The 23,431-nt window shown below is 37.8% G+C and overlaps 2 protein-coding genes across 5 annotated transcripts in view; one reads left to right on the plus strand and one right to left on the minus strand.

The window, feature by feature from the left end:
- Positions 1-338: 338 nt before the first annotated feature.
- On the minus strand, positions 339-6,321 carry LOC102193271 (synapse-associated protein 1). Of its 3 annotated transcripts, none has more exons than XM_005732366.1 (10): positions 6,134-6,321; positions 5,821-5,989; positions 5,317-5,435; positions 5,156-5,222; positions 4,844-4,917; positions 4,622-4,761; positions 4,369-4,517; positions 2,872-2,918; positions 1,891-2,035; positions 339-1,798 (listed from the first exon to the last, which is right to left on the minus strand). In XM_005732366.1, exons 1-10 carry the CDS (start codon positions 6,236-6,238, stop codon positions 1,671-1,673), a joined length of 1,143 nt encoding a protein of 380 aa, XP_005732423.1. In that variant the 5' UTR covers positions 6,239-6,321; the 3' UTR covers positions 339-1,670. The 3 variants fall into 3 exon arrangements, with proteins under 3 accessions (XP_005732423.1, XP_005732424.1, XP_013766105.1); XM_005732367.1 differs by having other exon boundaries at positions 5,821-6,014; positions 6,134-6,191; XM_013910651.1 differs by having other exon boundaries at positions 5,821-6,014; positions 6,138-6,152.
- Positions 6,322-6,333: 12 nt separating this feature from the next.
- shroom2a (shroom family member 2a) overlaps positions 6,334-23,431 on the plus strand; it is a 46,976-nt gene continuing 29,878 nt past the window's right edge. The window contains exons 1-3 of one of the 2 annotated variants that reach the window (XM_005732369.1): positions 6,334-6,383; positions 10,760-10,973; positions 23,021-23,169. In XM_005732369.1, coding sequence (XP_005732426.1) covers positions 10,767-10,973; positions 23,021-23,169 — 356 coding nt within the window. In that variant the 5' untranslated portion in view covers positions 6,334-6,383; positions 10,760-10,766. Of the gene's footprint in view, positions 6,384-8,257; positions 8,569-10,759; positions 10,974-23,020; positions 23,170-23,431 lie in introns of those variants that run through there. The other variant, XM_005732368.1, reaches the window with a different exon arrangement.

Consider the following 23,431-nt stretch of genomic DNA (forward strand, 5'->3'; position numbering starts at 1 on the left):
GCCTCTGGCTGTTTTCTATAACTTCACATGAGCATTTTTCATGTACAACTGATAGTGTGTGGTTTACAGTATATCGGCAGTGTGACTTATGGAGAACAGATGCTATTCCATACTGTGTATAAAGTGAATTATACAGCAGCTTCAGCGTGAGTGCCGAGCAGCCTGTGCGTGATGTGTTTACAGCTATCATTGTCTGAAATGGACAAAAAAAAGAAAGAGGAAGTTAATGTTTTGTTGTCAGGTTCAGCAATAAAGAGAGAGTATCACAAACAGCCGGGCTCCTCTCATTCATTCAAGTCTCACTCACACCACACAGCTTTTCAATGATGTCTGGAACTGCAGAAAAACATCTTTAATGTACAAAAATAAGGGGGGAAAAGTCCCAAAAAACATAAACAAGAGGAAGACTGCTTCGGACCGGCATGGTTTCACATTAAACAATGCATTCAAAAAACCTGCATGTTCACTCATCTGTTTAATAAATTTGGTGAAATACATGGAGTCCAAAGCCTGTAGGTATTTTATTAACAGCATTTAAAAAGCATGACAAACCAACAAATCATTTGTATGTATGAAAAAGGGTGGCTCAGTCGAGGATAAACTTTGAGAGTTATACTTCACTGGTTTCATGAAATTCTCCAGATCAAAACTAAAATCTCTGGTTTAATGAATTACAGAGAATCTTCACTGTTCATAGTCCGGTTTAATATATAATTTCTGCTAGAAATGTAGCTTCCACACAAGCCTGCTGTGCAAATGAAGCAGCGCTTGTATTCTTCCTTCAGTGTGTTGCTTGTTTTTTTGCCATAGCCTCACATAATATGTAAGATGAAAGACTGTATATAAATAATGGGCACAGCCACTGTGATGTCACATGTGACCCAAACTGGTTATCGTTAGTGTCTCAGCTTTTTAAAACCGAGGTACAATGGATCTGACTGTGAAACCCAAGAATGCTGTAAGCTCATTTGTTAATGACTTATCAATCACAACTTAGCCCCGCCCTGAAGCACATCCTGCTTTATTGTCCATAATCCATACAATAATTTATCAAATGAGCTTCACTTTGTGTTCAATAAAACATGAAACTACCGATTCAGGCTGTGAATTCATCACAAACATGTTTACGGAGATCATGGATTACAGGAGCTGAAGGCTGAGTTACCATAAACCTCTACACAACTGGAGGTCTTTCTGAAACAAGAGTCACCCCCTGCTGGCTGTTAAGAGAATGCAGGGTACAGCCACTTCCACACTGGCTCCACTTCAGTGCTCAGAAGTAGCGTCCATCTTTCATAGATTAAGTCCATTGCCGTAACTGGTAACAAAGCTCTATGCTTGACTGGCAGACTTTTACACCAGATGCACCAGGAAGCTTTTGCTTCCTGGTGCTTCAGAGTGAGCTAGATTACCGAGAAAATATCTTTATTAGCTTTAATCCTGATAACAAATCAGGCAAAGTAAAGAAAAAAAAAATACTGTAAACTTCTATTAATGTGAGACACATTGTCTTTGTAACATCCATTTTCTCTTCACATTTTGAATTAAACACGCATGAATGCAAACTTCCCAGCTCTTCATCTGGGGAGCGCATGATTGCACAGAGAGCTGTTGGAAGACCGAAGATGTAAGAAATCACCAAAGCGCCTCTGAAGGTGTCGCTCATTACTCTAACTCTCCTCCCTCAGCATCTCTTCGATCTCCTTGTCCCAGTTATCATCGTGGGTTTCGCTGTCAGCCAACACGTCGTACTCCTGAAGTTCTTCCTGCAGCTCTCTCTCCCAGTCTGGCATCTCCTCTGAAAACAAACAAAGAAACAAACAAAAAAAACCACACTGAGCTCACATACACACACACAGTACAATGTCCCAGTTTAACCACAGCACTCACCCTGCTCTGGATTTAGGTTTTCCCTCTTGTCCAGAACCAGCTCTCGCATCTCTTTGCACAGGTCGTCCTTGTTGATCTCACAGGAGTCAAAAGTATCACTTACAAATTCAGACAGCTGCAGACTGGTGGAGAGCTCTTCTTCATCCTTTCATAACGCAAACAGAAGCTCAGATTCAGCTTTAAAATCTGCTTTATAATGACCTTTCTGCAGCAATAATAAATGATAAAACTATTACCTTTAATTAGTTAACTTTTTACCATCAAACAATGAAATGACAGCGTTTGCAAAACCTCATAAATGATTAAGGGTCGCAGAGTAGTGTGTGTATAAATATTATCTAGATCAGATGGCGGTGGTGTAAATCACATAACTGAACCTGGAGGTCATTCTTTGTGTCCTGATTCGCTCTCTGTACAGTTGTTTTTTCCCCACCAGCTGACTGGTTAAATTCAGGCACCAAAACCAACAAAAAGATGAAAAGTTTGTGTTTTCGGTTCAAATAAAGTTATGAGAGTGAGCAGTAGCAGTTAAATATTTATCACAAAACCACAAAAACAGCCGATAATCATTAAAAAATAAATACCCCTTATAAAACACGTGCCAATCAGAATTAACCTGAAGAATCTCTTGTCAAAATAATAAAAAATTCAATATTAATGACCAGCAAATATTAACAGTAAAATAATCCTTTACTGTATCCTTTATAAGACTATTAAGTTGTCATTTATAACACGTAGGTATCATAGCATGCTGCTGAGGTTTGTTTTGTTTTGTTTCATTAACCACTGATAAGAAAAACTCACTCCGTGTCACTAAAATCACAAACATGAAGAAAAGTAAAACATTTTAAATTTGTTTTTTTTAAATCCTCTGATAACTGAGATATGTAAGAAAAGCTTTCGAAAACCAGAAACCACATATTCTGCCAGCCTTTGTTTAGGATTGTTTAGATCTCAGAGGTTAAAAACAGGTAATCTTACCTCACTTGATTTTGGTTGGAGGCTGCTGGCTTTTGATTTAACTGCATCTACAAAAATAAATAAATAAATAAATAAATAAATAAATGAAATGTCATCATTGTGAAAAGGTATTTAAGGGAAAAATGTGATATTCAAAATGTTCTAATACTAATAACATTTTTTTTAAATCCCACTGCTATCAGGACAACAAGAAAAGATAAATTAGTTTTCACACTATATGTTCATACAAAAGCATGCATCAGTCTGCAGGAGGGTGGAGCTAGATCCTACTGATCAAAATGCTGCTTCTGGAATCACATCATTACCTGGAGCCGAAGAGCATGCCTTTTCAAACCTAATGGTGCTTTTAACGTTGCCTTTAAGCACAGACTGTATATAAAAGATGAGCTGCCGGGTCTGAAAATTCAAACCAACCCCAAAATGTCTTAAACCTGAATGCTCTCCAATGACCAGCAGAGGGCGACGCCTGTGGTTGCAAGTCAGGATGTATAAAAGTCTAGGGCCGAAAAGACCCTCTGCTTCTTTATTCGAAAATCCAATTAGTTTGTGGTCTCACTCTAAAGCATTTGATTTCTTCGAGAACACAACTGAGCTGTCTCGGATTTACAAGTTGACTATGTATGAGAGTATTGTCTATGACGTCCTCTTCATTGTGACATCTACCTTTTAAAAAGCAATGACGAAAACACTCAGCCTTTAAAAACAGGACTTCTTAAAACATTTCCCCATCTTATGGACGCAGTCTAAGCCACGAGCGTCAACCATATCGTTGATGGAACAGAAACGGAACGTTAAATCGTCTAATCCTGCTCATGAAAACTTTACAAACTATGAACACTGAAAATAAATAAATAAGTACAATTATTCAAAACACTGCAACTCTTGGTGTTTTAAGAACATTACTACACAAAAAGCATGTTAAGATCTAAATGTTACGATCTAGTAGCACACGGATGTTTTAGTTAAGTTACAAAATAATTCACATGTGAATATTTTGTGGCTTTATAGATGTGCAGTTGATGTAATGAGATATACTGATGGGATCGCACTTTTTTTCCTTCTGACGTCTCCGTCTGTTTGCCATTTTTAATGGATTGTTCACTGAATACATTTTTACTTGTACCTTTTCAAAAGGAAATTTTTTTACTGACTTTTTATGTTGCTGTGCAGCGTTTTTGCTCATTCAATCCACTTAAGATCAAACTGGACTGTATGTGGCCCATTAAATAAAAACGTGTTTCACTCTATGCTCAGAAAGGTCCAGAAGTTAACTCACTTTTTGCTTTATCGCACAATAAACCTGCACTCTCTGTTCTAACTAGAAATGCTATCAGTCAAAATCAAAACAAATCTTCCTTGAATACTAAGATAAAGAATTACACAAATACTTACAGTCATATTTGTACATTCTTACATTTTATCAATTTTCATATCATAGCTTTAAAAATCAACATCAGTATCTAATGCAGAGGTTTTACAGGAGAGAGCAGACTGTACCGTTTTGATGAGTATCTTTGCAAGGGTAGGTTTTCTTCACATCAATCCACTCAGCCGCCTGTTGGGCTGCGAGAGCTGTGAGCTGAGCCGACTGTTTTATCAAAGACACGCGGTAGAAGTAATTCTTCCAAAAGACTTCCTCTTTCACCCTGAGGAGAACAGCATGGAGGAAAACGCAGTCACCCCTGAGGGATGCAGGGAGGCTCACATTGAAAACACAGCAGTTAACGCAGTTAACTTATGACACACTCACTGTTTGGGGACCAGATGGAAGCGCATCTTCCTCAGGAGCTCGTCTTCCTCTAGCATAACCATGGCGACTGAATACATTTGGTCAAAGTCAAAGTAAAACTGCACCCCAGCAGGGGGGTCACGCAAAAAATTTCTTTTATCCTGAAACAATGCAGTAAAGTTACAGTGAGGCATAATTAAGTAACTTTCTATTATAAATGAAATGCTTTTTAAAGATATTTACAGCTGAGAGAGCTAATATCTGTTCCTGTATGGCATCCTCTTCATTATAACCCACCCATGGAGGCACAGCAGCACCTACAAGCGGCAAAAAGCAGCAGAGATGTTCTGAGGTGTTCTGAAAATATTTTTCAGCTACAATTAAATGTAAGCTTTAATTAATGATTAAAAACCGATATACAGTTTGGTCCACATGTTTGTGGACAAAAACGCATTTTCTGTGCATCAGCACTGTTGATTTTAAATCAAACATCTACATCAATCAAAAGAGCTTTTGTTACATTTCATGTCATAAGTACACAACAGAAGTACTCACCATACTCTTTAGCTCTTTTCTCCTGAACAAACCTTTCTTGTTCCTTCTGGAAATCACCCAAAATGGTCTAAGGGAAGAAGAACAAACCTTCAAACATTCCAAACTTACCCTAAATAGTAAAAACTTGATATCAGCCTCAGACAATAGATGAAACTTTTCACCTTATCAATAATTCCACTGATTTTCCTCTCCTCCACGCTCTTCTTTAAGGTTTGAGCTGTTTCTACTACGGACTCAGATAATTTTTTTGAGGCGCTGCTGGCAAAATTATAAATGTAACCTGTAAAGAAGCCAGAAAAACCCACATTACTGTGTTGCATAGTTGCAATTAATCAACAAATGGAGAAAATAATCAGCAGAATAATACATTATCAAAAATAATCATAAGTGAAAGTTGCATTTACAAAAGAATCCAAAATGAGCATCATCTAAACAAACTACAAGAGGTGCAATTTTAAAACATAAGTAATTTCAGTTAACTATAATGAAAGTCAAATCTGATAGTGGATGACTATAAGGCAGCTATCATCACAAATTGATTTGTTTGTATTGTAATCAATGATTTCTCCCCAAAGCTCAAATCGTGCTAAAAACCTATAAAAACTGACCACAAAACCAAAACAATAAGAAACACAACAACAATATGTGGACTGCAGCGGACTCACCACTGAAACCTTTTGCTTTCTGGAGAAGCTGAGCATCTGTCCCAGCATCTCTGCCCTGCTGGTCGCTCGGTTTGTTTATTTCACTAAAGCGTTTTTCTTCGTTAGCATCAGCAGGCTCTTCTGTAACTTGGCCGCTTTCTTTCTCTGCTCCAAGCCAGCTTGACCAGTTCTTAAACATACTTTATGTATTTAGTCTAAATAGATTAAAATAAGTTATTTAACATGCTCTAACTATGCCTTTTAAACTCTAAAGTTTAGTTTTCCGATAGTTTAAAACTTATGTGATGGCTACTCGTCAACTTTCACCTCTTACCCACTTCCGCGAATCGTTGTCCCATCTAGTTTGAGCTAACCGACCATCCGTAGTTGTGGTTGTCATGGAAAGGAACGCTCTGAGTGGATTCCGCCTTCGTTTCATTCTCCAACGTTTCAGAAAATTATAAGTTTCTATCGGACTTTTATTCCTCGTGATTGTATAAAGTCACCGACAGAGAGACGAAAAACAACATCTTTGCAACGTGATAGCTGTAGCAGTAGCGCACAGACAAATGAGACGATCGGAGGTTTATATTCTCTTTAAGTCTTTTATTCATTACCAAACGGCTAGGTGGTGAGGTAGCAAAACTAGCATTATAGTTGCAGCAGCTGTTGCTGTATTGTAAAAACTGATAACGAAAATTTTAGTGCACATAATAACCATACAGCAGCTCATAATATTCAGAGTTCATTCATGTGTGCTTTATTTATTTACTTTTTTATTTACTTAATGGCTCTGAACCAAAATATAATATGAATGCATGATATTCACAAGGATAGCTACACTAGCAACTCTGCATTTTTGGAATAAGAAGCATGACAGTAAAATTAAGCGTATGAGAAAATAGCCCAATTACGTGGCTAATATTTGGGGGTTTTTTTTGCCTGTGTACATATTTAAACAATAATTTGAATGTGTTTAAAGGTACAGTAATGAATTTTTGAGGATATGAAATAGAAAAAAATATTGTACTCATAAATATACATTGATTAGTGTTTTTCTTTTTGTTTGTTTGTTTTTTAATTGCGTCTTCCACACTTTTAAGAGGCACACGTTTTAAAAGTTTTATTAGTTTTACAAATAATTAAGATTATTTCATCAAAGATTGTAAAGGAAAAATGTACACTGGGATTAACTAATAAACAAAGCTAACATAGCTAACACATTTGAATATTAATTGCATTTGAAGAACTTAATAGAAAAGTTAAAATTTTATTTGGAATAACGTGGTATTAGTTTAGTTATGCTAAAACAAAGACAGTATTAAAAAAACAGAGCAATGATTGTGAGACAGATTGAACATTGCCTACATTTTAAAACTGATCTCACAGCTACAACAAAATAAGAAAAAAAAACTCAAATAAATTAATTATTGTAAAAGTAGAACAACAACAGTTTATCACACCATCCACAACTGCATCCAGTTGCACACTGCTTCTCACTCTTCCGCTCTGCTTCTTAGGCCTGAAACCCATTAATCAGTGCTATTAACGAGTTTGTAGATAATGAGATGCTGACCAGATCAGACATCAGCAGATATCAGCAGAGCGCACGTGAAGTCTGGGTATCAAAATCTTTGAGTAGCTCTCATGGATTGAACCACTGTCAGGGATGCAGCATTGATGTTCTGCATAAAAAATTTCAAATTCTGATTCATCTAACCACACAGCAGTTTCTAAGTTACCTTGGTCTATTCTAAACTAAATTAGACCCATAGAAAATGACAGTATTGCTGGATGATGTTCACATATGGAGCTTTCACCTTTGGTTTTGGATGGTACAGTGAACTCTGTTATAATACAGTTATTTCTGGAAGTGGTCTTTAGCCTTGTAGCTTGCACAGATGTACTGTAGATCATGAGATCTACAATACAAAGTCTTCACAGTTTATACTGAGGTACAGTATTTTGAAATTAATCTGTAATTTGTAGATGCATTTTTTTGCAGACTGGTGAAACTCTGCCCATCTTTACTTCTGAGAACCTGTGCATCTTTAAGCTGCTGTTTTTATATGCAATCATGGTACTGAACTGCTGACAGTCTGATTAGTTATGAAATGTTACTCCAGCTGTTTTATTTTAGTACTTCTTACTTTTCCAGAGTTGTTTTGCACCTTTCCCAACTTCTTTGACATGTGCTGCTGCACATTAGCTAATAAAATAATTTTAATTCTGTCTCTGTCCATGATTAAAACCCAAAAAATAGGTTATTTATTTGGCTAAATAAAGTGGGAAAGTAGAAATATAGGTATAGTTACTACGTAACGTGTTTGTCAGTTTTTATTTAATATTATTACTAAAATTAGCCGTTTTAGATTACACTTGCTTGTTCTTCCCGCCTTTCCTTTTGGCTAACGGTAGGTGTCGCGCTTGCGCTGCAGCTTTGTTCTGCCACACTTGTTATCCCTGCAGTCCATGGATGGAGCTAGTTTAGCTTAGCTGATTTAACCTCTCCCGAGTGTGTCAGTGTGTCGTTCTCGGTTTGTAACATGAAGTAGGAGGATACGGCTGGAGCTGAAGCGTTTGAAACAGCGTAAGGTCGCCACTTCGTTTAAGAGTTAGCGTACGATTTATTTTTTAAAAAGTTGTTCCTTTTAAAATAAAACCAGTTAAAAAAGATGAAGTATGTGTAACGTAAACCTGGGATATTACTCCGTGCCAACCCGACGAAGCTTTCCTGTTCACCGGTTCATCCAAAACTTGGATTCTCAGGTAAGGTCCGCCGTTTCAGAGCGACTTTTGTAATATTTTTCCCAAAATAGCTGCGCACCTCATGGAGTAGGTGACTTTCTTTGATTTTGGTGGTGTGGGACGAAGTTTGTGTTGCCTATGTGAGCGACCAGGTCGGTGTTACTCGGCTTATTTGGTGGTTGAGCCGAGGATGGTTTCCATTGTGCTGCTGGTGCGTTTAATTCTCTCGCATGTAAGAGCATTAAGTTTAAATCACCCTGTCTGCAGTTTGACAACAACAGGTGTTACAGGTTTCCTGCTTTAGTCTCGCAGAGCTCCGTACAGATGGACGTAGAAGATATTTTATGACTTAAAGAAGTTAATAAATGAAAGTCTGCATGTTCGTGCTAGGTTCCTTTCAAAATAAGAGCCCTAAATCCAATGTTCTGTCACTGTAACCAGAGTCCGTGTTATTTTTCAGGCGTTTTTATTTAGTTTTAAATATGTTTTATTTCTTATAGTTCCGCTCAGTTCAGCTTCCAAAGTGTTTTTACTTTCCCAGTTTACCTTTTATTTCTTAATTTGTTTACTGTCTCGTCACTTTTTTATATAATCTAATCTGCACTGTGGCTCATTTCATATAAAATCAATTTATGTTATTTTGTTCAGTAATTTTAGTATGTTAAATAAAGTTTTGTCTTCATTTCCTGAATTTTTTCAGAATTGGAGTGCCTCGAAGTACATACGGGTGGGTTGAAATGTAGTTTTTTCAAGCATTTTTAAACCCTCACAAGTTCATATCAACGGGAGATATCTACATAAGTTTTTCATGGCTGAAAAACACTTTATGGTCTGTCACAAAGTACTGCGAAGTCAATCAAAAGCCAAAATCTTTGTTTGGGCCATTTTTTTTTTCTATAATCAGCTCTGAGCATCATTATCATGGGATATAACAGAGTTTCAATAGCAGCTGTATCAATTTAATGTCTGTGAAACAGAGTAACAGAAACAGTCACTGGCACTCTGGAACCTTTGCCTGTCTCCTGATGATTCACTGGAGGAAAACTTCAAAAACTGCAAATTTTTGGGTAGACTTTTATATGACATATCTGCATATGGGATAGGTGGCTGGTGAAAAAATGTTACATTATTTCAAAGGTTCCCTTTTTTTTTTTTAACCTACATTTTGATACCAGGCCCATCTTTTAGTCAGGATGTGTTCTGTGCTAAAAGACTTTTTCAATATGGTCAACACTCAGGAATTTGGAGGACAGAAGGAATCCTGGTTAGAAGTTGAGCCGGTGTTGCAGCAGCCAAAACATTAAATATAACATGCCGCCAAATAGCTCAAATAAAGTACAAAACTTGACAAGACAAGGTAGCTCAGTAAGGTAAAAATAAACAAAATAAAGGAGTTTTATAACATTTTTAAAAAGTAAAACAAAGAAATGAGCTCTGTTTAAAAAAAAAAAAAAATTAACAAATAATTGCCAAGTAAAAAGCTCAATAGAGGGACTTCAGTTAGTAAAAAATATCAACAAAATGCAATACAGGTATTGTGGTATACGCCAGGAAGATTTATACTGATGTATCAATAGCCATGGCATCATGTATGTTGTCTCATATGAAAACTGGAGATGAACTGGTGTTTATGAAGTGCTTTTCTAGTCCTACGGATCTTCAAAATGCCTCAAACTAAAAGATAGCATTTTATTCTATGACCTTTAGGCCCTTTATTCACCTCAAGAACTTATGTCTTTTGAAGGAAGATATGAATCCTATGAGGCGTATAGTGTTTGTAGTAAGTGTCTGTATGGCTGTGGTAGTTTTTGTGTGATCTTGGTGACAAACTGCATCTTGGTGGTTACATAGCTCTTAATTTACAGTGAAACATCTTATCAACCAGTCTAATTCAGAGTCTTTAAGTTTTTCCAGCCACTGGTATGTGACACATTATTAATAAAAAGTCAGTAGTTTATTTTTTAGCCAGTGGAAGAGATGCAGAAAGTGATGAGTTCATTGAGTTGATTTCAATGGGAGTTACAGCTTTGTGTCATCAGCATATCACTGGAACAAACTGTGCTAAAATGGTATGCGTTAGAAATAGACTGGACCAAACAATAAGCCTTATGGAAACAGTCCCCTGTGGTAAACTATTATTTTAGAACGGTACCCATTATGATATATTGACTGGATATCTATCTCTCCTTTTTTTTTTTTTTTACTTTTATAGCAGTACAATGGATGCTGAAGGATATAAAAATGATCTGCGCTGTACAGAAACGGAGAGCTTTTGGCATGTGGTGCAGAAATCAGGAGATCTGGATCAGAGGAGCAGAGACTGTGAGAGCTTCAAGCTGGTGGAAGTATTTCTGTCAGGAGGTGCCCCGTGGGGGTTCACGCTCAGAGGGGGACTTGAACACCGGGAGCCACTGCTCATAACCAAGGTAAATATTTTCATTTAGTCTTTTTATAGTAAACACAGGTAAGAGTTAAAGTGCTGAGGTTGTGAGTCAGAGAGCAGGATCTAATGCTTTTTTTAAAAATTTAATCAAGCTTTTGAATTTCATCTTTTTAAATGTTTTTTTTTATTTTTTATTCAGACAGTGATGCCATGCTCTGATTTTTCATAGGGATGTAGAGGTCAAAGTTTTAGTCTGATGTATTGCTCAATTTTGATTTAAGGACTTTAAAGAAATGTTATAAATGATTATATTTAGTGGTTTGGTAAATTTTCAATAGCTGTCATAGATCACCCATGGACAAAATACAACAAATTGACGATCTCAATTGGGCTGCTGATGTCCTCAAACAAAACAACCTCCCCGCTTCAAAAAAAACTAAACAAAAAAACAATCACAATCAATAAAAAGTGTAGCTTGAGGGCACTGACCACGTGCCATACGGCTGAGAGCGGCCGCTCCGGCTTCAAGTCCGACCCAGGGGGCCTTTGCATGTCTCTCTCTCTCTCTCTCTTGCTCTCTCTCTCTCTCTCTATTTAAAACAACATTTTTTTAAAAAGTGTACCTTGGACAGGAACAGTGTGCACCTGCATTAAAAAACAGAGCAAATATCAGCTGATTCTTCACTGAGCCTCTCATCCCTCGGATGGACTCAAGCTCCATCATCTTGGGCTATGGTTTGCCTCAGAGAGCTTTGGGCAGCAGCTCACAGCAGAATAAGGCTGACCGTCACCAGCTGCAGTTCAAGACGGTGGAGTTAGTTCGTCCAATCACAGGATGAGGGTAACAGCGACCAGCCTGCTAAAACAGGAAAATGAGATGGGAAGGGTCGGTGCGCACTGTGTGGTGTTGACTGAACTTTAAAACGAAGAGAATGTGGATTGTCCTTTTAATAGAAGGAAAAACCGCTAACAATGTGTATTATGTTATTCAGTGTGGTGCTTGTTGATTACTAAATCAAAATCAGTCTGCCCCTCTGAAGAAGGATGTTGCCCATCCCTGGTACAGACTTCATTCATACATGTGTTTTCATAATTTTTTTTTTTCAGTTTCTTGTGTAATATTTCAGTGTGAGCTGCTGTTATTTGACTAAAGTCAGCATTTTAAATCCCCGAAACCTAAACATTAAACAGGTCAAGCACCATATCTCATTTGCTATGTGGGTGTTTACGTGAGCTGCAGTTTGCGTACAGCACCCAGCAGGAGGAGAGTGTGTAACCACAGAGCCTGCCAGTCAGCTCTCAGACCTCAATGAACCCTCACTGTAAGCTCATTTCTCTGTTGACTGTGTAATGATTGACAACAAAAGACCTTGCTAGTTATTTGACTCTGTAAAATACCAGCTGCTGTTTGTTGGGAGCTGTGGCACTGCTTGGACTTAGTTTGCCATTCCTGTGTTGACGTTCCAAAGTCCATCCCAGATGGATGAAACTCCACCACAGGACACTTAGGACCACTGCCACCCCGCAAACGTGATTGAAATGACTCGCATCCTAACTGTTTACGAGCTATCCATTTCATGGTATGCTGTAGTTTTTTGGTTTGTTGGTGTCAGTATTTATTACTAATGTTCTGGCCCTGAACATCATAATAAGGACCAACAGAAGCGGACCTGTTTGGATCAGATGGTGAGATGTTAACTCTTTACTCGCAGCTTTTGATTTGTAAAATATTTAATTGATTTTTTTCAGACTCTTTCCTAGTTGGTGTAATTTTTCTTAATAATCTCATAAGTGAATTAGTCATGGCTAGGATTTAACAGAGTTTAGTTAGCTGTCACTTAGCCTCTGGTCAGTGTTATTATATCTCACCTGGATATTTGCTTTCTCTTACTTTTGTGCTGGGGTAGATTTCATTTGGAGGAAAGCTTGTGGTGCCAGGATCTGGGGAGGAATGCTGCTTTGTTTGATTTTCTAAATGTAGTGAATTATCCATGACAGTTCGAAGCCTACTGGAATGGCATGATGGGATGAATTAAATCGGGGTTAGTGATTTGTGCTCTTTTGGAGTGGCTCTCAGATTATAAGCAGTGATTTATGAAGGTGGGTTGGTGAATTATTTGGGTTAACTAGACGATGATGCAACCAAACCTCGTGTTCTTTCTGATTGATAGGAGGACAAAATTAAGAGCATTTCTCCTTTTTGCCCAAACAATGACACACGTAGGTGAAAGTGCAGATTAGTTGGAGGGTAAGCCTTTGAACATGGTAAACAAAAACTAATAAAACAAGTCATGTAAAAATGCCTTAGTTGGTAAAGAAACACAATCTAACTTAAGTTAAACAATAATATGTATTAAAATGGTAAGAGAGGAATTCTCTTTAGTTTTAGTCTTTTTGGACATGTGTCAACAAAAACATCACAATCCTTTGTTGGCTGTTTTTGTGCCTTCATGTGCAAGAGTGGCACATGTGAGCTAGAATGAACTCTTAATAGTTGTTCAATTTGAAGAAAAGTTAGACTAGTGGTGTGCTGCTAGGCCATGTTCAGCTACATTTGTAGTACACTATGCTGAAACCCTGCCATCGTGATGTTGTTTGCACTTATACTCAAGGCTGGTGTGTTTGCATTGCTCTGCTATCACAAGTGAAACTGATCATGTTTAACTTGAAGCTGCTAAATGTTGAACAAGTGTTATGTTTACTGACACAGTGGAAAAGAGGACACTTTAAAACCAGCCAACTCCATACACGGATTGTTAGTTATGAAAATTCACATTATCCCATTATCTTCTTTGTCCTCATCAAAATACTGTGTTTATACTGCATATTGTTAGGGTCTGTGTCATGATTACATCTCTTCATATTTCTGGGAAAGTACCCGTCAGGCTGTGTCATAGATACAGTCGCGCTGTATCAGAACTCAAGCATGACAATGCAGGAACTTCACACCTTTGGTAGTTTCCTGTACTTCACCCACTTTTCACTTTCCAGTATCCAATTTGACATTCAGCCCCAGTCAACCCTGTGAGGTCTAAAACTTCATCAGTGATGACACAAACCCTCACCTTGTTTTTTCCCCTTTTAGGGAAAAAGCATTTGAATAGTTTTTGATGTGTTCCAGTTAGAATGATAATTTTGTTTTGTTTCCCAAGTCTTCTGAGAACAGTTTTTTTTAAAACAAAGTACATGTTTCGATAGCAGAGAGTTAAGCTTGGGGTTATCAGTGATGACAGCCTGGACCTTATTATGTTAAAGGGTTAAATTCAATTCGCCATTGAAGTAGAACTAACCTACAGCCATCTCAGTCTTATAGTGTTTGCTTGTAGCTCATATTTTTGAGTGAAAATTAATTTGATTTGAGATTTCTCCAGTAACGTGATCTGCTTGGATTACGATCCAAGCAGACAGATGCCAAATAAGGGCCCTGATGGCAGCACATCATAAAGGGAGCGGGGATATATTCCAGGCTGAAGGCTGCACCTTACAAATTACCACATCCAACCATATTCGCTCCATTGTTAAAAGGTTGGATGAAGTACAACTGAGAATAACATTGCAAAGTATGATTGTATGGTGTATTCCAGACCTAGAATACATCATGGTTAGGTCCTGGCCTTTCTATCATCTCAAGGGATAATTGCAGTCTAAATAACACTGCAAACTAATGCTATGTTAGTACATGAAATGCTACACTTTGCCATTAGCAAATATCAGAACTTGCATCCAGAAGAAGTTTTCACTGTCACCATGGACTTTAACCAAGCTAACACCTTTTCGTTAATTTCACCGGAGTGTCAAGCGTCATACAAGGCGCAAGAATGTACTGGATTGTGTTTACACAAATCTAAACAATGCATTCAGGGCTTTACGCTGTTCCACACTGGAGATATTTCTTTGCTAATGCTACCTGAAAATAAACCAGTAATCACCGCAATAGCTCCAGACTTCCAAGTCATTAGCAAACCTCCACTCTGCTCAGCTGTTTTGTCCTATAAGAGGCAGAAAATAGATGGATAGATGCCTTTTATCAGTACACAGAGACTGTCACAGCAATCAAGGCAATTTCTAACTAGAAACGTTGGCTTATCTCGGTCTGGTGACGCATGAGTTATTCTCTAGTGAGTGTTGACGTAAAGCATGGCATTAAACAGAAAAATGTAACCGTACCTCCAGGAACCCTCTACAGAATTTCAGGTTACTCAAACACATCTCCCACTATCACCATGAGCACAGGCCTTCCCCAGGAGGTCTAGGTTGAGCCTTCTTCTGTATTCACTCTTTATCCATAATCTTTACTGTCAAACAAGATGACAGAACAGATGACCCAAAAGACATTGGTTTATCTCCAACAATAAGAATACACACAGGCGAGAGGTAATGAACATGGCAGCTCCAGTAGCAGTCTTATGCTCAACAGCAAGACAGAGGAGGCCGTGGCAGATTTCAGAAAGAAAAAAAATGCCCTGAGTCCAGTGACCATAAACGATTGTGGAGAGAATCCACTTTTTGCGAAGGCTAACCAAGGATTGCCTACCCAGGTTCATTGTTTCTGCACTGCAGTGCTTTGACAATAAAGGTTATCCTTGAATCTTGAGTTTTATTGCTATATTAATGTGAGAGTCAGTTTCAGCCAGTTCACAGGGAAGTTGATTGATGTAAATGGCATCACTGACCTAACCCAATATGAAAAAACAAAGAAAAATACTGACATTGTGCCATCAAGGCTTCGGTCTTAATAAACTACACCTCTCTTTACAGTTCATAGTTTTTCCTCTTAGTTTTGGTTTCTAATAGGTCCATGACTTTTTGTGAAATCCAGTTTCAGTGTGAGTAATGAGCATTAAGCACCTAATTTGGTTTTGGCAAGTATGTCTTTCATGTATCAACCAAAAGGGCATAGTCTCCCTATTTGTCTGCTTAAATCAGTACTTTTGTTGGCTCTTTTTCTCTTAGGTCCCTTCAGTTAAATATTTTATTGTAAATGGGCCCAGAGTTTGATGACAGGTTCAGGCTACTGGTTAAAAATATCCTGGATCTAATTAAAATTCTGAACATTCTTCTCATAGCTCAGTTATGCTCAAGGTCTTCGTGGACTTAAAGCCCTTAGCCCCAGTAAACTTAAATAATCCTGTTTTACACAAGACAGCTGGGTATGCAGCCCTAATATGTTTCCTCCACTAAGGGCTACATTTTATATGTAGCAACATATAGTTTCCTCTTAAAGACATCCTTCAATGTCTCTGTGCTTACATGCTGTGATAAATCACGCGCAGGTGAACAGGTTTTAGCAATTAATGAATCCTCTTTGTGACCGCGTAGTTTTGAGTGCTCTAGAATTGCTCAACCGCTTAAGAAACGATGATTCATAGAGCAGGATTATGGTTCATGTGGGGCAAAAGACTTCAGAACAGAGAGATGTCTGTCAGGAACCTCATATCTTGCATGCTTTGGCAAGGAGGCTAGAGCAGCTAGGGATCGGATCGCCAACCTTCTTATTGATGGATGATCTGCTGTACATCTTGAGCCTAAGCCACCCCAAAAAGAAACTTTGAGGAATTCATATCTTGGGTATGTTGAACCTGGTTCATAGTACAAAGCGCAGGTTCTGAAGATCCACTTTAACCAAAACCTACATCAAGTGGACAGTTGCTTTGAGTGCTGCTACACCAAGTTAATCAACAGAACAATGGTGACCAGCTCTAGTCTGAGTTGGAGTTCAGCCACAGGATGAAAGTCTGGCTGAAGAAGCAGCGGATTGCTCTGGTATTTGTTTGGAAACCGTTCCATATTCAGTTTTTTGTTTGTTGTTTTTAGTACGCCATATGGATTTAGAGCATATAATTTTAAACATACTCAAAATAGTTGGTACAGATTGTTCAAAAGAAGTGTGAATACTCTTCTATCACTTGTACTTCTGAAAGTGTCATGACAGAAATGGTGTCCAGTAATTTATTCCCGCCTGCTTGGAATTGATGGCAATAAAATATCGAGGTGAATAACTGTCACAGATGTGTGGGTCACAAGCAGATGTTTGTAAAGTGTCTTAAAAAGTGCTCAATATTATTGAAAAAAAAAGTTCACTTTGGGGTTACTTTCAGTGAGTTTTTTTTTTCTCCTTCCTTGCTCGAGCTTTGTCAAAGTACAGTGACTATTCTTAGTAATGTGTGCAAACATGATACATAAGCTGTGTGTTCAGCACACTGCGCAGGAGATCTGTCAGTAGAAAAGACTCATCCCTTACCCTCATCGCCACCACATCCTTCCCTTCATGACCCACATGGGGACAGAGGGCTATTTTTGAGGAGTCCAGGATGGCTGCAGTCAAACTGATTGCAGCCTGAAAGGAGATGGTAAACAAAGAGCATGGTATGGTTCATGCTGATTGAGCTTTAATGGTGAAACATGCTGGAAGAAGCAATGTGAATCCCCTGCCTTCATGTCATATGAACAAAAGCCTTGACATTTTGTGTGGTTTTTAAGCTGTTCTCCGGAACCGTTAGATTTACATTATTCAAATCTTCTTTTCTATGTTTCGTGTTAATTTGTATGAAATGAAGAGACTTGCATGTAGCCCAAGGGTGTCATGGGCAAGTTGCTGATCTTGAAAACAGCTTTTCTTGTATGTGCACTGCCTAAACAGCAGTTTGAAGAAAACAGTTTTTACCTCAATTTCTATACTGAAAGTTCTTTTTTTTAAAGGTATTTTTTAAAACTTGTTTCTGTCCTTCTGTGATGTAAAAGTTAGTGTTCCTGCGCATATAGGAACACAAGTCAAACATTAAATGCTCTTTCACCTGCCAGCTCCCGAGTATGCCACTGTATCAGTTGTGAGTGGGCATTTAAATAGGTATTATGCCCCACTTCTCTCTTAGCACCTGTCAAGTATGAGGTTGTATATGTATTTTTTTCATGTGCAAGCTACAGCTATTAGCTGTTACTTTTACGTATAAAAATACCCTGAAAGCGTTAGCAAGACTAAAGAACTTCAAGTATTTGATTATGTAAACAAATTCAGACTATTCGTTGACAGCACCTCATATCTTTTTAGCTGAAGGTTGGCCTCTAGTGGATTCTTCTGGTCCTAGTTGCCCAGTTAACCCTATATGTCACACCCATAGTTGGTAAAGACTCGCTTAATCCAGGATGAGTTTATTTTGGTTTTTTTGGCTATAATTTTCACTGTTCACTGATTTTCATTTACATCCATCTGTCTCCTGTGTGGATGTGTCGGTAATTCATACTCTCCATACTCCACAACTGCTGCCACACAAGCTGTCTTGTAACCTGAGCATCTTTAGCGATGGTTTTGTTTCCTTTTTTGCTTTCCTCTGTTCCTAAACTAGCACCACCTATCGTTTATGAGACTGCAGCAAGTACATCGTGGCTCAAGCGCTAGTACAAATGGTTACGGGGTATGAGGACACCACAGTTCACCCGAGCAGTATCCTGAATCCTTTTTGTTTTTCTTCACGCTGATGTGTTGCTGCAGTTTTAAATCTTACCATATTTGGCTGTTTAGGTTTCTCCATCATTAACCAACACAAAATACCACATTTAAATCATAGCACACCACTTTTATGAACTTCTTACTTTCTTCTTCTTCCTTTTTTTTTTTTAAAGGTTTTTTTTAAGGTTTTTTTTTATTTTTTATGCTTTTTGGCCCCTTTCACATCTGAAATGAGTCCAGCACCCTTGGCCTTCAGTAAGAATAAATGGGATTGGGGCCACAAAAGGGAGAAAGTTTAGAGAAAGGAAAAACATCACGAGATTTATTCTATACCGTTATACCGTTTGCTTCCTGGTGTCTGACACCTCTATTTAAGACGTTTTATGTTAATTTTACCCAAACCAAAACTACTAAGTTAAAACTGCCTTCACGGGAAACTCAGTGCGATTTCTGTTTCTTAGTACAGGCTATAGTGTTTCTACAAGTGGGAGTAGTTTCAACTTTCAGTGAAACTGAGGGTGTTTTGTAAGCACTTTTAAACATTGTAACTCTCAGCAAATGTATCAGTGATTCTCTACAGAAAGCATGACCATATCAGGATCAGATCAGGAATCTCTCCAGCCAGCATAAAAATCCCTCCGCGTTACAGAAAAATGAAAATAGGCTGCAGTGTGATTAGTGCTATCTGGGGCTCTGAGGATAAAGGCTGTATAAGAAGGAATGGTCTGTAAACCTACACATACTTGTGCAGTTGAGTCATGCAGCCCCCCTCTCTCAGGTTGAGTGCTTGGAGGACTGATAATCAGCTGCAGATTTCGACTTTTGTATGTTAATGTGCCAACCGCCAAGCAAAGTCTTGCAGCTTTTCTTTCCACGCTGACCATCATGCCATCATGCACGTCTCACATCTGAGTTTCTGACCTTCTGAACCCTCACGATTTCTCACGTCAGGGTTCCCATCTGTGTAAGCTGTGCTTCAGTCAGTGTATCTAAAAGAAGTTCACTGTGTTCGCTATACATCCCTTTGTGCTATTCCAGGTGTTTTTTCCCCTCTCAAACAAACGCAGAACAGTTTGTTTTTTCATCATCATCACGCCACCGGCTTGTTCAGCAGCCTTTTGAAGTGTTTTATAACCTTTGATTCGTCTCTTTAGAAGTCTGCTGGCCTGCTGTTCATTTTGATAAACAGTGGAGTGTGTGTTCTGTCACTGCTACTCTATAAAATCTACAGAGAGTGAATGTCAGCAAGAGACTCGGCTCTGACACATTTTTAAAAATGTTGAATTTTATTAAAAAAGCAGAATGTAGCTATGTTGCCATTTTGAAAATGAAAGTATTTCATGGTGATGAATCACAATGTGAAATTGCGGTTCAATAAGCAATGTTTAAAATACCAATATGAAAAAAGAACTATAATTAAAGTCATCTTTAAGCTTGTTAATCATTTTAAATATGAGCTAAGGAAGGTGATGTCTTTATAAAAGCTGTAAAGTAAGGACTTGCACACATATTTCTGTCCCTGCGTGTTATTAGTATGATACCAACATTCAATTTTTAGATGTTAGCATTATCCTCAATGTCAGTGTGTGTTTAAGGACACCTGCTCTTATTTACCTTGGATCAAATGTATCACTCTGAAACCAGACCATGCACAAAAACTCAGCAGTCATAGCATTTAAAGACACAAAGCAATTATCTTATACCAACAGCCTACATTTTAGAATATTTGTTAGACTGAAATACAAAGCATTAAACATTAAAATGAAACTCTTCATAAGCTTGTCAACTCACTCCTTCTTGCTGTTGAGCCATGGCTCGCTGTTCATGGCAGGTAAAAATGACCTTCGGGCCAACAGGAAATGGCCCGGTGCTCCAAACACATAGTTTAATACAGTTTTATAAACCAATCCGTTGATTTGACCCTAGCAGCTGGCAATATAGCCTCAGAATTCAGTCACAGTATTTCAAGGAAAATGAAGTGCGTTTTCCATCCTCCTTTTCCCATGACCTGCTATCATTGATAACGCACTGCCTAATTCAAAGAGTGACTCTACTACCACAACTTGCCAGCAGCAGCCACACCATTATAGTACCAATAGCAGTGAGACGGATGCAGTTACATTAGCCGTTACTCACTGTTCTGCACCGTTTGCTGTCATAAGGAGTGCAGCTAACAAGCGCTCCAGCGACATTTGCTTGAGCCAGTTTGTTTACTTTTGCCCACATATCACCCGCTATGGTTATTTTCTCCTCACGTGCCTTGGTATCCCAGTTGTACTCAACGGTGTCTTTTTGCCTCAAGTGGTGAAACAAGTTTGTTGGTTTCTAATTACTTGTTTTTATCTTTGCCTAATATTAAAAACAGTTTGATCTGAAACAAAAATTAAAAAGAAATCAAGACATTAAGAAATATTTTTCACAACACTGTCGCTCCCTTCTAAGGAGCTGACATCTGAGACCGACTCGCTGCGCTCACACTCAGACACATTTGGGTTGTTGCTGTGTACACTACGGAGCATAAACACACAGTATGTCATTGATATCTCAGTGTGACACTTTTATATCATGTAAAAATTTATACTGTTAACATACTGGTATTATACTGGTATGGCAGACAGTGTGATACTGCATAGTTGGCTCGGTAGTTGAATATTAGCCACTGGCGGATGGCGGTAAATGCCACTGTATTTAGAGATTTATGTCTGGGCTCTAAGTGAGTCTGTATTTGTATTTCAATTATGTATTTGTTTATTTAGCCACTATTGGCAAATTAAAACTAACGTTTATGATAATCAAAAATCATACAATCACACCATTTTTTAATTGTTTATTTAATTAATAATCCTAAATAAAATGTGGCTTTATTTAAAATGTCATATTTACATGACATTTGGGTTTAAAGGTTTGTCTTTTTTTAATATTTTGAACAGTTTATTAGATAAATAAGAATATAACAGTTTAATTTAAATGAATTCACTGAAATAAAACTCGTGTTTGCAGCCGTTACACAAGCACTACATTTTAAGGTCACACCAGAAGGTTTTTAAAACTACAGTAAATATCAGGGATTTGCTTATCAGTAGTTTCAAAGTGCTGAGAGGCAGTAAGTAACACCAGGCTTAGTTTGTATCAGGATACTTGATCTTTTTGACAACACAGCAGTGGGAGCCTCTAAGATATAAAAAGTCTCTTTTAAACTGTATACTCTGTACAGAGGGAGCTGTTAGCTATTCTATGATGTAACAATAATCACTATAAGGGTAAAATCTACCCCATCGGGCAAGCTTTTGTTATATCCATATTCATTTTATTGTTTTTCTTTCTTCTTCTTTTTGATGGAGGAGTTTATTAGTTTTTTTTTTTTCCTTGCATACATAAAACTTTCAAGAGGTCTTGTTCTTCTCTCCAAATAAAAGTTGTAATGGCAACACATTCAAACATTTTTATTTGATTTAGTTTTCATTTTTTTCGAGAATATATTTTTTTTAAGTCTAGCAGTAACAGAAAAAGTCTACAGACCTGTGTTAAGCAGGCTATTGAAAACTCTTTGTCTTGGCTGCATTCAGGATAATTAAATTTGGAACGTTATGTTCATAGATGTAGTCATCCCAAAAGAGCCAAGAAATTCACTGTTTTGCCTTTTTAATCTGGTAACTTACTTTTGGAAGTAAGTTGTTATAGTGAAATTTCCTTTTATAATATATTTCTTTCTTACTACTCAGAAGAGTAACTCTTCAGAGTAGCTTTTTTTTTTTTTCTCCATTCCTTGGGGACATTGGTTATGTTGTCCAGATGATGTGTACCCTACCTGTACATTATACAATTTTGCTTTCCAGTCATTTTTATACCAAAAGGATTTAACTGACAAAGATCAGTCAGGTTGAACAGTTTTTATCTTGTGCATTGAGTATCTGCCTCAAGGCTTCTGGAGCAGTAAATGTCTCCACTCGGGGTCTGTTAGTCACAGTTCACTGCAAAACATTATAGCGCCCAAAATATGTTTTAACTGGATAAATCCTTCCAGATGTCAAGGACATCTATACAAACAAACTGGTAATAAAAAAAACACACAATTATGTAACAGAACAAAAACAAAACAAATAAACCATAAATGTAAAAAAAAAAAAAAAAGAAATTTTAACTACAAAATAAATCTAGTAAATAAACAGAACCCTGACACAATTCTTAAAACTATAAGGAGCTTCGTTTGAGCTGACAAAGTCAAGCATATTTCCATATGAAAAGATTATGAATATCGGATATTTAAAGGCTATTTTATTTATAATCAAAATCATTAAGGCTTTGTTACCAACTTTCTTTGATACCAAAGAGGCATTAAAGAAAAATCGAGTTTCTAAATTCATAATATTAGGCAGCAGGAAGGTTAGTCGTAATTTGAACAAATGAAATGTTCCATCAGAATTGGAAAATTGTTGTAAAGTATATTCTTAAATAGCATACACAAATATATCTGCACGTGACTTTCCATTATTCCTGCCCACACCATTGGATCAATTACTATGAAAAATGTGTCTATAATTTTAAAATGATCACAACTGCATTCATAAACATACAGCTAGGGTCCTATGACACCACTGAGTTGCTTGAAGGTGAAGTAACTCTGTTTTGTGTCTGCTTTCCAGGTTGAGGAGGGCAGTAAAGCAGCAGCTGTGGGTCTGCAGGTGGGAGACGAGCTTGTCAACATCAACGAGATTCCCCTGACTGGATATAGACAGGAGGCAATCTGCCTCGTAAAGGGATCCCACAAGACCCTCAGTCTGGTGGTGAAAAGGTAGGTAACCTGTCCCCAGTTACAGGATGTTTACATCCCCTTCGCCCGATGGGTCGCTGTGGTAACAACTTCAACCATGGAGATGGAGGATCCTGCTTCTCACAGCTGTTTGAGTGTATGCAGTTCACTATTTGAGTTCCCAGCAGCTGGATGTTCCTGTTTTACCAGGTTGTTTTAGCCCGTAGTCATTAGGAGTTAGTGGCGTGTGAAAGTTGTTCATGACGAAACGGTTCGAAGAAGGAAGTAAGGATATGAATGACAT

Source organism: Pundamilia nyererei, unplaced genomic scaffold (genome assembly GCF_000239375.1).
Source record: "Pundamilia nyererei isolate P.nyererei 1_Seehausen unplaced genomic scaffold, PunNye1.0 scaffold00046, whole genome shotgun sequence".
NCBI classification, from domain to species: domain Eukaryota; kingdom Metazoa; phylum Chordata; class Actinopteri; order Cichliformes; family Cichlidae; genus Pundamilia; species Pundamilia nyererei.

Coding starts and splice junctions, on each gene's coding strand:
- LOC102193271 (XM_005732366.1), bottom strand. CDS start 6,238: ATGAAACGAAGGCGGAATCCACTCAGAGCGTTCCTTTCCATGACAACC. Junction 4,762..4,843: donor AGATATTAGCTCTCTCAGCT/GTAAATATCTTT, acceptor GCATTGTTTCAG/GATAAAAGAAATTTTTTGCG. Junction 2,036..2,871: donor TCCAACCAAAATCAAGTGAG/GTAAGATTACCT, acceptor GCGTTATGAAAG/GATGAAGAAGAGCTCTCCAC.